The following is a 17,310-nucleotide window of genomic DNA, read 5'->3' as shown; positions in this document are numbered from 1 at the left end:
CTAGTTAATATAAAAACACACATTTTTCGACGACTTTCAAACGTTTAGTCCCTTTTATGTGCGAATAAGCAATAAGTATAACTTGTGGTTTTTTTTTTTTACCTTTAAACTTTAACCGTGGTTTCAAAACCAAAATCGAACGAATTACAATCAATTAAAAATAAGTCATAAAAAAATATTTGAAAAATTCAATAATTTAGTATTTTAAATTGAAAGTTTTAGAAATTTTAATTTTAGAACCACGGTTAAAAGGTAAAAATAATTTTAAAAATTGGTTCAAATCTGGTGTTAAAAATACATGTTGCTGCTTTTTAAAAACATTGTACAAATGCACAATGAAAGTGCTAAAAATTTGAAAGTCATAAAAAAATGTATCAAGTCACTGAATAGAAATATTATATTGATATCTTTGAAGACAAAAGTACAGTACGTAGCAAAAAAACTAAACTTTTACTAAAAACGTTGTAAACAATTTAATGTTTTTAATATTACAAATTTTAAAGATTTAGAACGTTAGAATCTCGTTTAAGTGCGAATTATTTGATACGAATGACTAAGATTACTACGAATTAGGTACATTAGTTGTTTTTAATAAAATGTCCTAAAACTCTAAAAAATGATCCTGATATCTATTTCAATCCATTTAAGAGGATGTCAGCGCACTGTTTGTTTTCTATCTCTAGCCCACACGTGACATAGATACAACGCATTTACGTAGAATCATTTTATTAATGTTTTTGAATAATTTTAAAGTAAAATCACCTATAACAAAAATTATAAATATTGTCTCAAAACAATTTTAAACATTTTAGATATATATATATATATATATTTTTTTTTATTGAAAGTTGAATACTAAATCGTTTTGTTAAACTCTCAAAAATATTATCCTTTATAATTTTAGTGATATGTGTTTTAATCTACGTATAATTACTCAAATATATCAAAAAAATGATTCTGCGTTAATGCGTTTTGTGTATATTACGCATGGGCCAGAGAGAGAAAACAAACAGTGGGCTAAGATTCTCTTAAGTATAGTCAAGTTAAATTAGGTTATCGATATTGTATTAAACAACACTTTTGGTTTTAAAGATACTTTTTGGAGTCAACGGACAACAAACTCTGATTCTGATAATCGTCTGTTGCATGCGTTGGCATTCAGTAATTCCGTTGTTTCAAATATAAAGATAGGTACCTATTTGCCACGGTGACTCGATCATTAACATTAGAACAAACAAAACATTTAAGTATTTTTTAATTTTAAACAAATAAAACTAAAAAACATTCTAAATACTTAGGTTTTAAAAACTACATTGATTAAATAAAATTGGTGATCATTAACTATTATTTCATCGACAAATAAAAATAAATAAATGCGTCAAATCATCTGCTCAAATTGAAACTATTAAAATAATGTCTGTATAAATTATAAAAACATCTGTACCTACTTATTGTCCAATAAAAAAAAAAAAAAATAAAATAATATAATATAATAATACATAACAAAATATCGAATTAAATTTTAATTATTATTTAGTAATGTCAAATATATATATATATCAGTATCAACTTATTTGATAAGTGCCAGTTGTATAAATAGTTACTATTTTGATATTAATAAAATAGATTTAATGAAATAGTTTAAAGAATAATTGACAATATATAAAAGGGATAAGAATTTCTTCGGCTCATGCTTCGTCGTGAAGTACACCACGCCTGGAACCAGCTTAATGTTTATTTATTTTTTAGTAAACATATATGTAACAAAGAAAATTTGTTATAGTTGCGTAAATAATACATTAATTCCACTAAATTTACTACTGATCAAAAAATATACAAAATATACATATATTTATAAATTTTTAAAATATTTAATAATTTATTATTATTTTATCTTATCAATTTCATATTAATCGTGACTAGACTTAATTGTTGGGGGGGGGGGTGTTTTTTCAAAATGATTATGTTTTTAAGCTAGAGATCAACCAAGAAAATCTAAGACATTTTTTGTGTGATGCATCAGGTTAAATTCCATTGCATTAACAAATAACAACAATGCATTGTATTTACCATTTACGGAATGAAATTTTATCCAATTAACGTAATTTCGTCCCTTCTCGACGATTCAAAAATTACTAAAAATAACGTCTTTCTCCCAAACATATTGTATCAATATAGTCATTATCATAATTCAGTCTCGCAAAACTCAATTTCAATTTTTTTACTGTATAATTTTTGCTTTTGATCACTCTATTTTCATTATTTTCTCCTATATGCTTTGTGATGATATATATATCGCGGAGCGATGACAATATGATGTGATAAATTTACGATTTACTCACAAATAATCGAAGCGATTAATTCGAATTTAATAATTTTTAATTTAACCAAAATATTGGTCTTTCTTTAAAAGTATGGTAGAATGTAGGAATATATATGAATTACATTTAAGAGTTAGTTTACAATAAAAACGCGTTTAAAAAATATACTTTTGAAATTGGTTTATAATACATATTTTTTTAATTAATTTTATGCAGCACATATTTTACAGTGAAAATTATGAAACTGTCAATGGTAATTATTAATTTTATTTAAAATGTGTACGACTGTACGAAATTTTCTCTTGAATAAGGAGCATATGTTATGAAAATATTTCTTAGTCAAAAAATTCTCTGTAGTTGGATTTCCAAAAGATTGGATAGAAAATTTGAATTTCCAGTAGGATTTAATTACTGCAATTTTCACTATAGATGACTAAACATTTTTTTCTGATGAATAATGTGTGTGTGAGCCGTGTGAGGTATAAAGTATAAATAATTCAATTCGTGTCCTGGTAAAAATAATTTAAAATTTATGGTATATATTTTTTTTTGTTATTGTTCAAAATGAATACAGTAAGTTTTCGTTTAACGTCGAAGTTCGGTTCCTAGAAAACACGACGTTAACTAAAACAACGTTAATCTAAACACTTTTTACTTACACTTTATTATAATGGATTCTTGACAATGAATAACAATGTGCATATTTATTATAATTGCACGATTTACTGCATTAAATTATATACTATATTAAAAATTAACGAAAATTTGTTATCAAATTTACGTACGTATTTAAAATTGAATCCTTAAAAAATGAAAACGATTACGGAGTACATATTACTTAAAGTAAATAAAAATAATACCTATGTGTAGTAGATATTTCAATTAAAACGATAATAGTATTAGTATTATCTGAAAAAGGTTGACTAAATTAAATTACTTATTGTAATGACATACTTATACCAAATATACATGTATAAATACATATACAAAATTTTGTTAACACATGTATTACAAACGACGTTATACTGAAACCGTTGTAATGTTAAATAAAACACAAGGACTTGAACTTCTACGAAGCAATAGCGAAACAACGCTAAATAAGGTGTCGTTAAACGAGAATTTACTGTAATTTATATTTTTAGTTAACGTAACAAAATAAATATTTGACTCTTTAATAAACTTATAAATGTAATAATAAAATAATATAAATTATGAAAATATAAAAAATATTAAACAAGTGTATTGTATTAAAATATAGTAAAAAAATAATTAAAAAAATTTTAGTTCACTGATTTACGTATATTGTTATTGAGATTGGTTACAATGAATTATCGATTGGAATAGACAAATATGTATTGCCCTTTGAGATCAATTGTAACCGATTTCTTCTTCTCATTATTATTATTATTCTTTATCGTCTTATAATTTAAATTTATATGTAGGTAAATACATGCAGTGTTTTTCACTAAGCGGAAAATTGTTTATTATTATTGAAATACTTGTAAGAATATATTATACAGATTTATGAATATATCTATGGTATAATAGTCTCAGTTAATTTTTTCATCGATTTTTCTTTTATTTTAATTGTATTTTCTAAAATTATAAAAAATAATGATCCCAAAAACTTAAATACAAATTATTTTTTTATTAACTACAAGAAGAAATTAAGCTTCCTACCATTTTATCGTAAAATGAGACATTTTTAAAATTAAAATCATATTATGCGTACAACCTTCTTCAACATTTTTATTAGATACGTGTCAAGGTAGATTTCATTAAAAACATTTATGGATAAACAAATTAACAAATTTTTGCTCCAAGTTGTATGCATTTTCTTTTTTTCAAATGGTGTTTATTACAACTCTATACACTGTGTGTATGGTCAGTATACTCGTTTTTTGCACGTAAATAATAACACTAAACTCGCGATGAAAAAAAAAAAAAAACAATTTTAATTAGTTGTGAGAGGATTTTCGAGACGCGGCATAGTACGTGCTGGAAGTATTCCACGTACATAACCAGAGGCATAGAAATAATCAGAAACACAAATGACACACCTGTCATTCGTCACTCCAACCTTCCACACTACCATCCCATCCATCATCACTAAACCGATGGCTTACAATTAAATTACATTAATAAGCATAACTATTTATGAAATTTATAAAAAATTAATATACATTACTGAATTTTTTGACTATCAGTAATTTTTTTTTATTTAACAGACGTTAAGTCCCCTCATAGGTGGTTTATTCTTGTCATTAAAAAAAAAAAAAAAAAATTAACGGTAATGTAATTTGACGTATTATACTGTCCAGTGATGACGTACCACTAGTCAACTTTCAATCTTATTTAGCGCCTTTGAAATGAACGCATATATGACGACGTAAAGTTTAATTTACCGGTGCGATCTGAAGGATCTCGGACTATCTCACCCTTCTGTGAAATAAAATTTCATTTCACCACTTTTGGCACCTCTGCTGTACACATAATAATGTTACACTACCGAAATTCTTTATAAAATGTCGTTTTCTACCGCAGGCTCAACCGATCCCATCCGAGCTGACGGCCAAACTGCTGGGTAACAGAGTGGCCGTATCACCCATCGTCACCGTCGAACCTAGAAGGCGAAAGTTCCACAAACCAATCACGCTCACGTTGCCCTTACCTCAGGCCTCTTCCAAGGGGATGATCAACCACTACACGGGCGATGCGCCCACCCTAAGACTTTTGTGCAGCATTACAGGTGAGCAAAAATCATTTTTTTAAAAATGTGACCAGTTAACACAACTTTCTCTCTACATCTCTTTTTCTCTATCTCTCGGACATACAAATGATATTTTGACGATCGAACACACCGTATCTTCGTACCATAACAGTTGTTATGTTAGGTTGAATATTACGATTTAAATTAAATATAAACAAACGTTTAGAAATTTGAATTTTTTTTCTTTAAATCTCAAGGTTAACGATTTATGTAATCTTATTAATTACATGATATTTTTAATAACATTATTATAATATTATCATTAATTAATGCCGACTTTACACTCTTTCATATCTTCGAAAAAATAATATTAGTTATTAGTTAGGTACTTATAAACCGATATGCATTTCTTATAATTTCATTTTTCTCTCGTATCGCTATACTTTCCAATGTTTATCTATATCATATCTAAATATCTTTGGTCGTCAAATATATTGTTCTCTCCGTCGTAGACTTACCTGTATTATGGTGGTACGGCAACTTTATATCAGTTAGCAAAAAAAAAAATTACTTGTTTTATTTTTTACATAACTTTTTTTTTTATAAAATCAACTTTGTTTGAATTTTTTCGATTAAAACCGTTTTTATTTTTGGCTCTCACTGTTGCGTAACACAATACTGCACTGTTTTGACAGGGTTGTTTCGGAAAAGATCTCGCAAAGGTAAAGAATTAGAAATCAAATAAATAATAATAAATGATTTCACTTGATCTTTTTTTTCTTAATGTCACTCTCGTTTATTTTGTTTATTTTTTCAAGCTGACGCTATTTTATTATTATTATTATTATTATGGTTTAGATTTTTAATTAAATGAAAAGTCTATTAAACTCGAGTGTTTTTGATCACGGTAATTTTTTTCATGTCATTTGGTTACTTATATACTTATAAATATATACACTTAATCGGCATAGTTTATACATTTAAATTTATACTTATAACCACCACACCTATTTTAATTTTAATAGCCGTAGAGGGCACGTGTTTAGTATTTTTAGTATTTCTTTTTTTCTTTATTTTTCTTTTCTTTTTTTCTTTTTTTATTCCACACAACAATTTTTGGATGTGATTTATTCGATAATTTTTTTTTTTTAACTATTCTTTTTGAAAATATATATTTAAAAAAAAAATACGGAAATAATTTCTATGTTTAAATATTAAACATTTAAGAACGTGATCTTTTCTGAAACAAATTATTAATTTAAGCTTAAACGAATAAACAAATAAAACAACACTAGTTTCTGCTTTGCTTAAAAACTTGTAGCTTCAAGTTCGCTTTGTATATGATGTGGAATGACGATTTATGTGTGGTAGAAATATTGGCTTTTGTGGACCTCATCCGAATTACTTCATTATTTCTGTGACATCTAACTTCTTTTACTGAATTTCAAAAATCATTCTTCACAATTTATAATGAAAATATTCGAGTGTTGGATATTTCTTATCGTGTGTGTGTACATATTACTATTTTAGGAGGAACATCCAGAGCACAATGGGAGGATGTTACAGGCTCGACGCCTCTTACATTTATCAACGATTGTGTATCGTTCACTACAACAGTTTCGGCGCGATTTTGGTTAATGGACTGCCGAAATGTGGCGGACGCGTCTAAAATGGCTACCGAACTATACCGGGAGGCCATACACGTACCATTTATGGCCAAGTAATGAAAATAGTTTTTTTCGGGTTAGACGATATAATGACTTCGTTTTTAATGACCGCCCCCCTTGTTTTTATTTTATTTCAGGTTTGTGGTGTTTGCCAAACGAACAGATACAAATGAAGCTCGAATACGATTGTTCTGTATGACAGACGATAGAGAAGACAAGACATTAGAACACAAAGAACATTTTACCGAAGTCTCAAATAGTAGAGACGTCGAGGTACGTTGTATATATAAGTCAAAAATATGGTTACAATGTCGAGGTTAAAAAAAAAAAATTAACTAATATAGATTATTAATATTATAATGTATAATGCTAAGCTGAAAACTAAGACATTTTGTTTTCAGCTTAGCTTAAACAAATACTATATCGTAATCTTTTTTAGGAAACGTAATCTCATATCTTATTTTTATACTCTTAACAGGTATTTTTCTCCAACATGTTTTTCAAAATAAAAACCTTGAAATTTACCTTACTTTCTTTTTAAACATTAATCATAATATTAATACTACTATTAATAAAGCACTCAATATTTTAAGTTATATTAAACAAAACACTAAAATGTTTTATTTTAATTTCATATACTTATTTTTCCTAAGCTTGGAACCGTAGTTTAGTGATTCGGAATTCTTATCTGGCCAAAGTTTATTAAAATTAGAGCGTGTACAAAATAGATTCACTTCTTATGTCACATATATACTAAAAATTAACCATCTAGTTCACGATTACTTACACATACGAACACACTAAAATATATCTATATCAAAAATCATCTTGTCGTTCTGACTTCTGAGTTCTGATGCTATGCCAAGTTCATTTTTTCATTCTTAACAGCTCCTTGGTATTATTTATTACGGTGAAACCCAAAAGCACAAATTCTTTTTGTGCTTTTGTACCTTAGTAATGAGATAAAAGCGCAAAAATAAATTATGTACCCGTTAAACTATAAGTTTTATTTTAAAATTATTAATTATTCATTTTGATTAAATATATAGTATTTTTAAAATTCAAAAATACATAAAAAATTATCGAGTTCAGTTGAAGTTTAGTACCTATAAATTATTGTATCGTATTTTATCGCAACGAATTACGATGAAGGTTGATAATTATTTAAGATAACTATACAATATATACAGTATAAACTTATATAATACACTTAATTCTTATACAATTTATTTGCGCTTATGGAATATTTATTTTTGGGCTTTTGGGTTACGTTTGGGTCATATTTTGCGCTTATGAGCTACATAAGTCCATAAGTATCGACATTCTATCAAAACTTCAAACCATGACAGAAACCATTCTCTTTTCTATATTTTTTATGCTTTACAGATTATGTTTTGTGCCATTAGGCTAGGTCTGTCTTAATCTTAAATATTTAATTATATTTTGTCAATTTATTATTTCTATTATAATATAATTAAATACAATTTCATTTTATTAATTGTTTGTTACTATTTAAGTTTAATTTTGTCACAAATATATATAATTATATTATTTACTTACAAAATTACCGTTTGATGTAAATAAATAAAATGTATTATACATACGAGTTTACAACAAAATATATTTGAGTAAATGTATGAATTCGTTATTTTTAGGTATATTATTTTATCATGATATACATTATTAAATCTAATCTCATATTATTTGTTTACAATACTTGGATTATTGTTTGAAACCTAACTGATGTGAGATTATTATAACATAGGTTCTGGAAGGCAAGCCCGTGTACGTCGAGTTTGCAGGAAATCTTGTCCCAGTTACTAAGTCTGGTGAACAGCTCAGATTGGTGGTGCGGGCATTCAAAGAAAACAGATTACCATTTACCATGCGCGTTAAAGACCCCAGTGCCGAACCACGATCGTGGACTATAATAATGAAAGAACCAAAAGTATATACGATTTTTTTTAAGAAAATAAAATTTAGTTACTTATGATAAAATTATTTATGTGCGTCGTATTATATAGGTTTCTAAAAATGAACCCGCTCAAACACCAGTTTGTGTTTTACAATTCGGATTGCCCGAAAACATTATACCCGAAACAGATGACAATGTTGATGAACATTATAATTACACATACACCCACGATTCGAGTAAATATTAATACATATTTTTTACGATAATTATTAATCATATTGCTTTAATATCTTTTTATCTGTGTATTTTAGACACCGAACCACACAAACGTAGTGAACTCCGAATAACCGACATTAGTAATTTTGTATCTGAAGATTGGATTAATCTGGCACACGAATTGGGTTTCCAATCGACAGATATTGCTCAAATCCAGAGAGAATATCCAGATAGCAGCGGTCAACAGTGTATGAGCATGCTTAACTTGTGGATGAATGAAATATCTGGCCAAGATTCAGGTAATTAAACGCTAACTCACAATTTTTTAACATCACTATACACTTGTGTATTATACAAATAAATAAAACATTTAGGCTTAAAATTTTAATCAAACTTATCCGAGGAAGTTATTTTTCCTACTTTTAAAATATTAAATATTATAAATACATCATTTAATAATGAACATTAAATGTCTGAACAACTTAATTTCGCTTTAAAATAATTATAATAATAATAATAATATTCCATAATTAAAAAATAAAACAACGATTTTTATTCTTGTTTTGTATAATTGTATTATTGTTGGATATATAATATTATAAAAGATTACTGATTACAACACACGATACTATTACTAATAAAAAAAATATAAAAAATATTTTTTTAGTACAAGACAAATATTGTTGGTTCATTTTTGTAATTAATACCTAATAATATAAAATATGCTATAGATAATATTGGTTAATTGGTACTGAAAAATTTTAAGCCTGATCAAGTTACAATTTTATTTTATTTTTTTAATAAATACATTTTCACTATAATATTTACATATTATGATTTATAATTTATTGATTATATTATTATTTCTATTAATATTAAATAATTTATTTTTGGTTGAACAGTCATTGCTTTAGAAAGAGCTCTAAACAATATAGGTAGAGCTGATGTAGTGGAAAAGTGTAATTTTGCGGAAATCGGACACTATCCTTCGCAAAATGGCATTTACGCAGAACCAGAAAAACATCAAAGTATTAATAATTATATAATGATTGTAAAATACGTCCATATAATTAAATTAAATGTATATAAATGTGATATTTAGGCTCTCAATCTCAGAATAATAAATACGCTGCCGAAGAGAAGGCTGTGATTGAAGACGAGATCGTCAAAACTGTGACCGAAAGACGAATGGAAATCGAACAACGATTGAACGGTGAACCGGTGGTCATCGATAAGAAATATGAGCCGTCCACTAGGGGAGACGACGCGGTCCAAATGACATCCAAACCTGCGGAGATGCCCGCCGCTGTCGAACCGATCGAACCCACCGAAGTGTCGTTCGAGCACAAACGCATGTCATTCGAGAGAGGCGTGTCGATTGAACAGGTACTCCAAGAAGACATCCCGGTAAAAGAAAAATCGGTCATGTCAGAAGAGAAAAAGATGCCGTCGATCGAAGAAAAACCTATTGACGTTGACGTGGATGTGGACGCGACGAGCTTGACGTTTCACGAAAAAAGATTGTCGTTTGAGCAAGGCATACCCGTCAAGGAAATCATTCAGAAAAAGGCGGAGGATACCACCACCGTTCCTGAACACGAAAAAGAATCGACAACAATAATTGAAACCGAAAAGTCAGTCGAAAAAAGGGATACGACGTTGGCAGAAGGTAAAATGATAGGAACTATAGCACGAACTAATATTTTTATACATAAATCGTTACAACTTACACTATATATAAATACGACATTTGATTGTTTACTTTTAATATAAGATAATAAATGAAAAAAAAAATTTTAATAACAAATAATTAAGGCTAATATTAAACATTTTTTTTAAATTCCAAATAATGTGGAAACATTTTACCGAATAAATTAAAATTATAATAATAACAATAATAATAATAAAATAATTTCCATAGTATGGCTGTCGTTCTGCTAATTACGTATTGTTTAAAAACAACGCATTTGCTAAATTAAAAAAAAAAAAATAAAACCAAAGAACTCGCTTTGCTGTACGTATAGTATGGTCGAGTAAACGTTGTCATTAAGCCATTGTAATTGCAGTTAACGCGTGTTGCCTATTAAACCAATTCTGAGCGAAACGGTCAATATTATTATGCATATTTTATTATATTTTTATTTATATAAGTAATTTATTTAATGATCTATTAGTAATACGGTAGGTTTAATTAATTTTTGCTCAAAACATCACATTATCGCATTTATTACATTATTAACTATTTTAGTAAAACATATAGATAGGTATTTAAATCATATGTATTGTTATTGACTTTTAAATAAATATCGATTTACCGTAAAACGGTGTAAATAGGTTCGTGGTATAAGTTGGCAATAACTTAAAGTAACTAAATATTTTTTAAATGTCACTATGAAATTTATTTTTGTATATAGAGAATTGTAATAAATATCATACACTCAAGTTTCAAGTACCTCGTGAAATATACTTTTTAAAATAAAACAGAATAATTAAAATTGTTTATTTATTTATTTTTTTTGTTTAAACGTGAAATTTTGTAAATATCCATAAAAATGAATTATGCATATTAATTAACGTTTAAGAATTAAAGGTTACTGTAAGAAGTTTTTATAAAAATCTGTATAATTAATTTATAAAAACTCAATTACTAAAATTGAAAGTTTCACATATTCATAACTACAAAATAATTTTCGAATTTTTGTAATTTTGAACGAATTAAATGAAAATTTAAAATTAAGACGAATTTAATTCAATGATCTAAAAATAATCGTACTATTTAAATGCTGATATAAAAATAACTTATGTGAGGTTTTGTATTACATTTTCATTTTTCAAGCTTTTTTATCTTAAAAAATTATTAAATATAATACATAATATTCATATAAATTTAAAAAAATAAATAAAAAGGTCGAAAATTTCAAGTATCTATAAATAGCACATAAAAAAGTCAAAATATTTTAAAACCATATCATTTCTATCTATGAAATATCAATAAAAATCCACAATATGACCTAAATGGTATTCTTATTTCTTACCTTAACATTTGGTATTAAATTAATTCACTCTAATAATAAAACTAACTAAACAAAATTGGTCTAGCTGAACGTAAGTTTGCTAAGTTTTATACTGTTGTACAGTTTGTGAGACAAAGAAAATGCGTGGAAAAGTAAATCAATCAGTTTATAAAACAATACAATTTGTACTGGAAAATAAAAATATGCATAAAAATATTATGCTATAACTTTTAATTTTTATAGTACATATTTTTTTAAATGCAATTAATAATAATTTATTTTTTATAATATATTTAATAATTAATTATTTACTTATGTAGTAATGTAATATAGTAATGGTTATAATAATTTTAAAAAAAAAATTAAACATGTTTCATAGATAATTTCTAATTTTTTAAAATATTTTTATAATTTTTGTAATAATGTTATTAGACGCAAAAGTTTCCGATACAAAAGCAGTACCAAAGCCTAGTATTGAATTGACTAAGGATACAGATGAGAAAATAAGACGCGATTCGATATTGTTTGAAGAAGTTTCTCAAGGTTTGGTGAAACTAGATTCAAATGAATCAAAAGTAGAAGACAAATGTAAGTTATTATTAACATCTATTGATAATAATGTTATAATATTGAGCAATAATAATTACACGGCCAATATTAATAATAATAAATTTTATTTTCAGCTGAACTACTATCGCCTCAATCATCTAGAACTCCTCCACCTAGCCCGGCGGAGTTCAAAGAAATAGAGTCTCAAAATGAATCTAAACAACGCCAGACAGAATCCGTATCTGCAGAAAAAGAACCGCAAACAGGTTAGAGAAAATTATTTTGTATTGGACCGTTTTATTACTATATTGAAAGTGTATAAAAACGCAAGCCGTAAACGTTTAGATTATTTTTTGTCAAGATTATAATATTATTATATTAATATTATAGTGTAAATATACACAAAAATAGGTCGACACAAGTTTAGGGTATCGTTTAAGGTTTCATTTTAAACAATGGCTTCATTCTTCGCTAACGAGATAATCACATTACACAGGAACAAATGTTTTTGGTAGGGCGGGGGAGTACCAGTCGACCTGTAATGGGGATAGCTACAAATATCACATTTACTTTTTTGAAACAGACTCGAAGCTTAGTTCTGTGCACCAAAAATATAATAACAATTGAAGTTCATAATTCATACATTTAAAGTTGTCACAAGACCGTAAGTACCAATTTAGATATTTTATTTGTAATTAATCTCAAAACATAAAAATGAGATTAAAGCTATACCACATTTTTAAATCACAAAACAATAAAAATGAATAAATAGGTACCTACTTAATTTTATTTATTTTTCATTAGGTATATTTTAGATTATAATTTATTGTGTATTTTACATTTCACTTATAACTGATAATTAGGCATAACTGAATAATTGAATTCGTTGAATAAAAATTAATTTCTTTCTTTCAAAAAACAAAAAAATTAATAAATACCTACTGTATATCGGCTTGCGTTTTTTAGATACATATTTCAATATAAACTGATTTTTAAACAGTTTCAAGTAAATAATTAACATAGCCTATATTTTTGTGTATGAGTGGCTTGAATACGTGATAACTAATCCTATTTATTGATGCTGCAAACAACGAAAATGAGTAAAAATGAATTATTTTAAGTTGTAGTGTATGTAATCAAATAAATTCATTGGTCATTTTTTTTTCTTTAAATTAATTTATTTTAATTATCATCATAAGGGTACAATGACAGTTGTTTGCAGCACAATATTTTCCTTTGATCCATTTAATCATCATTCAAATGGGTTAATTCATATCAATCTCATAATAAAATAAATAGAATAAATATTTTTCTTTTTATGTTTGAATTTATTATTTAATTAATATATTTTATGGCTTTTGCGGTGACAAGGGTTATTGGCTTCAATTTTTTTTTTCAAGATATTGAACTTAAGCTTTTGTACTAACACTTAAATGACCTAAATTGGATTTTATTTTTAAATAAGTTTCCAAATTTTACAGAGCCTAACATTAGAGCCCTTCTATAAGCCGCTTTTATATTATGTATTTTTGTATAACTTTTCTGTTTTAAATCTATTTAAACTTTTTTACGGTGCTTTGATTTTTGCTCTTTTGTTTTTAATCATAAATAATAAGCCAATTTCATAAACAAAATGCACAAAAAGTTTAACTCTGAACTGCAGGCTATGTATTTATTAAATAAGTGTCACGTATATGGTTTAATGGAATAAAAATTTTTTACAATATATTTTATAATGTATATGCTTTTTTAAATAGATGGACTTAAAATCGTGAATAAAAAATAGTTGTTAATGAAATTGGTTATTTTAGAAAAACTAATTAAAATTAACAATTTATTTTATATTCATATTTTATTTCATTTGTACAAGAGTAAATATTGAATACATTTAAATGCATGATTAATAAACCCTTTACCTACGATATTATTGCGTCGAATATTAAAACATATCACGGTAAAACAAACATTAAATAACAGTAGTTAAAATTTATCTTGACATTTTTTCTATCTAAATTATTAATTAAAATTTTTATAAAAATACGTTTAAACTATTTTAATAACAAATCTATAAATCATTATTATCGGCTATGGTCTTGTAATCAAAATATTATTATTATAAAATAGATACTCAATCCATACATTTAACTAAAATTATTTTATTAAAATTTAAAATATTAATACTTCATAATGAATTTTAACCACTTGGACCAAATAAATTTATAAAAATAATAAATATATTATCATATTATACAGAAAAATAGCAAATATTAAATTATATTACCTAAACAAAAAAAAAAAAAAATTTCTTTCAATAATATATAAAAACTAGAACTTATAGTATACCTATGTTTTAATTACAAATATTAATACTATATTTAAAAATAAAACAAAAGACAATGAAAATTCTAAAATAAGTTTATTTAAAATTTAATTTAAGATGTAAATTATAATTTATAAATCATTGAAAAATTATTTTCATTTCTTAAAAATATAAAATTGGATAATAAAGTTAACTATTTTTTTAAAGAAACGTTTGATTAGTACTTCAGAGAAATAAATTAAAAATTTAAAATAATATTTTCATTACTTTTGAAATATTATTGATCAAATAAAAATATTATTTTCATACATATAATAGGTATCATTAAAATAAAATACTCCCGTTATTAATACAAAATAAATGTTTAAAACTTAAAAAATCAATTAAGTAATTTATTTAAAAGAAAGAATTAATGCGTACACACTTATTAACCATACACCCTTAGGTACAAGCACTCACACATACGCACAAACAATACAAAATTAAGAAATATTGACAATAAAATGATTAAGTTTTTATTTATTTAAAAATTAAAGAAAATAAAAACATAACTATTCAATTGTAAGTAAAGCAGTTAAAAAAAAAGTTAATAATGAAATTTGTTATGACGAATTATTTATCAATTACCTATATTCATCGAAATCAAAGCACCACCGGCACACAAGATTACAACAGAAAAGTGAACAAACAAACCACAGTATATTATTTGCACATACAAATCGCTGATGCTACATTGTTAAGTAGAACCTTGCTTGGGAATGAAGAGCTATAATACTATATTGTCTCGCTTTTTCTATTTAATTAAACAAAAATACACACAAACATAAAACTTACATATTTATCATTTCACATCAAATCCTTTGGAACAATTTGTAAATGGACCGACTGGCAGTTTAAATGTTAGATAGTAAAAAAAAAAAAAATTAGTCATATGTTGATTTTGGTCGTAGCATTATGGTCACAGGACAATGATGACTTGTTGGACACTCATGGTTTTGGTGAACACCTCAACGGCATTGAAACGCCAAATTTATCGAAGCCGAAAATTCATAAATCGTTGGCGGACATTGATGAGGAATTTGAGGAACGGTCGGTTCTATTGCATCCTTTTTTTGATCAACCAAAAAAAGACATTTTTGAACAAGTACAATTTATAAGACATCAAGATGACTCACCTGCATTTGATAGCCCGTTAACAGATAAAAGTGTATCTCACCATGATACAGGAATAAGTTTGACTAGAGAATATTCTGATACTTTAACTAGTTCAGGAATAAAAACAAAACCTAAACATACAGATACAGCTTTTGATGAAGAAGCAGAGCTTACTGATAATGGATTAAGCCCAATACAACCTGATGAAGTCGGACTTGCTGCTAATGAAATAATAGAAATAAAAAAAAAAATTGGAATGTATGACGCCGGAAATAGCCCGATTATATTTATGGAATCTGTAGCATTATCTCCTTTTGAAATAGTGAAAAGTGATGTTTCTACTATCACTGATAATGTGAAAAAAATTGATGTAGCAAATAGTCCAATAGAATCAAATAAAGTTCAAAAAAACGTGGACACAACAGTAGACGTTAAAAAAATGATAATGCAATTGGAGAAATCTAGTACTGGAGTAGAAAACATTATGTTCCAACAATCACCAAAAAGAAAACCACCAGTAAAAACATATCTATCCGAAACAGTACTTCCAAAAGAACATACTTTATACGTTGACATCGAAAAAAATGATAAGAAAAATGATACAAATACGATAAACATACAATCAAAACTAGACGAAGTGATTAAAACCGAAAAGTGTCTGTTGGAACATTTAGAAAAAGTTGTAGATACATCAAAAAATAATTCAGAGCTAGAAAATAAATTATTGCAAATTGTTAACATAGAAACAAGTACGTTACAAAGCATTGAAAAAATAATAGACATAAAAGATAAAAGTATTAATAATTCATGTTTAAAAGACTTAGAAAAAAATATTATATCAATAGACAAAACTGATGAAAAGTTTAAAAAAGTAAACGTTATGTCTGATGCCTTGCCCAAAATATGCAGTGAAGATAAAATTGAAAAGAAATATATAGACACTGGATATAAAAAAGAAGAAAGTATTATGGAACCAATTAAAGTGACAGATATTTCTAAAGAATTAAAACAACTAATTGACGATGATCAAAGAGAACAAGAAAGAATGTATAGAGTATTGATGAACGAAAATATTACAAACAAAAATATATATAGCAATAAAACGCCAGTAGTTGAAGAAATTATAACTCCTAAACGAGTAAAACCAACTAACAAAAAAGATAGTACTTTAGATGATTCACAAAATATTGAATTCTACAAGATATCCATAAATAGCAAAGATTCGATACCGTCAACAAATGAAAAAATGAACGTTAATGTTGAAAATCTAAATTTAAAAGAAAACGATAAATTAAATACAGAAAAATATGAAATTCAAAAAAATGAAGTACTAAAAAAAGATACAAATGAACAAAATAATAAAATATTTTATGAAGAAGATGATGAAGACGAATCAAATATTTTTGAAAAATTTACTCGAGAACATCTAAAGAAGTCTACAGA

General features: G+C 26.2%; 1 protein-coding gene across 7 annotated transcripts in view; it reads left to right on the top strand.

Annotated features, from left to right (window-relative positions):
- The window catches only part of LOC112596915, a 78,861-nt gene that overhangs the window by 38,485 nt on the left and 23,066 nt on the right, over positions 1-17,310 (top strand). For all 7 annotated transcript variants that reach the window (XM_025342783.1, XM_025342781.1, XM_025342785.1 and 4 more), the window contains 10 exons: positions 4,866-5,070; positions 6,562-6,751; positions 6,836-6,971; positions 8,464-8,646; positions 8,723-8,849; positions 8,925-9,128; positions 9,732-9,857; positions 9,932-10,498; positions 12,276-12,431; positions 12,527-12,658. In XM_025342783.1, coding sequence (XP_025198568.1) covers positions 4,866-5,070; positions 6,562-6,751; positions 6,836-6,971; positions 8,464-8,646; positions 8,723-8,849; positions 8,925-9,128; positions 9,732-9,857; positions 9,932-10,498; positions 12,276-12,431; positions 12,527-12,658 — 2,026 coding nt within the window. The remainder of the gene's footprint in view (positions 1-4,865; positions 5,071-6,561; positions 6,752-6,835; positions 6,972-8,463; positions 8,647-8,722; positions 8,850-8,924; positions 9,129-9,731; positions 9,858-9,931; positions 10,499-12,275; positions 12,432-12,526; positions 12,659-17,310) is intronic.

This window comes from Melanaphis sacchari, unplaced genomic scaffold, assembly GCF_002803265.2.
Source record: "Melanaphis sacchari strain LSU unplaced genomic scaffold, SCAv2.0 Contig36_pilon_pilon, whole genome shotgun sequence".
Classification (NCBI taxonomy): domain Eukaryota; kingdom Metazoa; phylum Arthropoda; class Insecta; order Hemiptera; family Aphididae; genus Melanaphis; species Melanaphis sacchari.
Note: the sequence above shows the minus strand (reverse complement) of the source record. Positions and strands in the feature narration are given on the sequence as shown.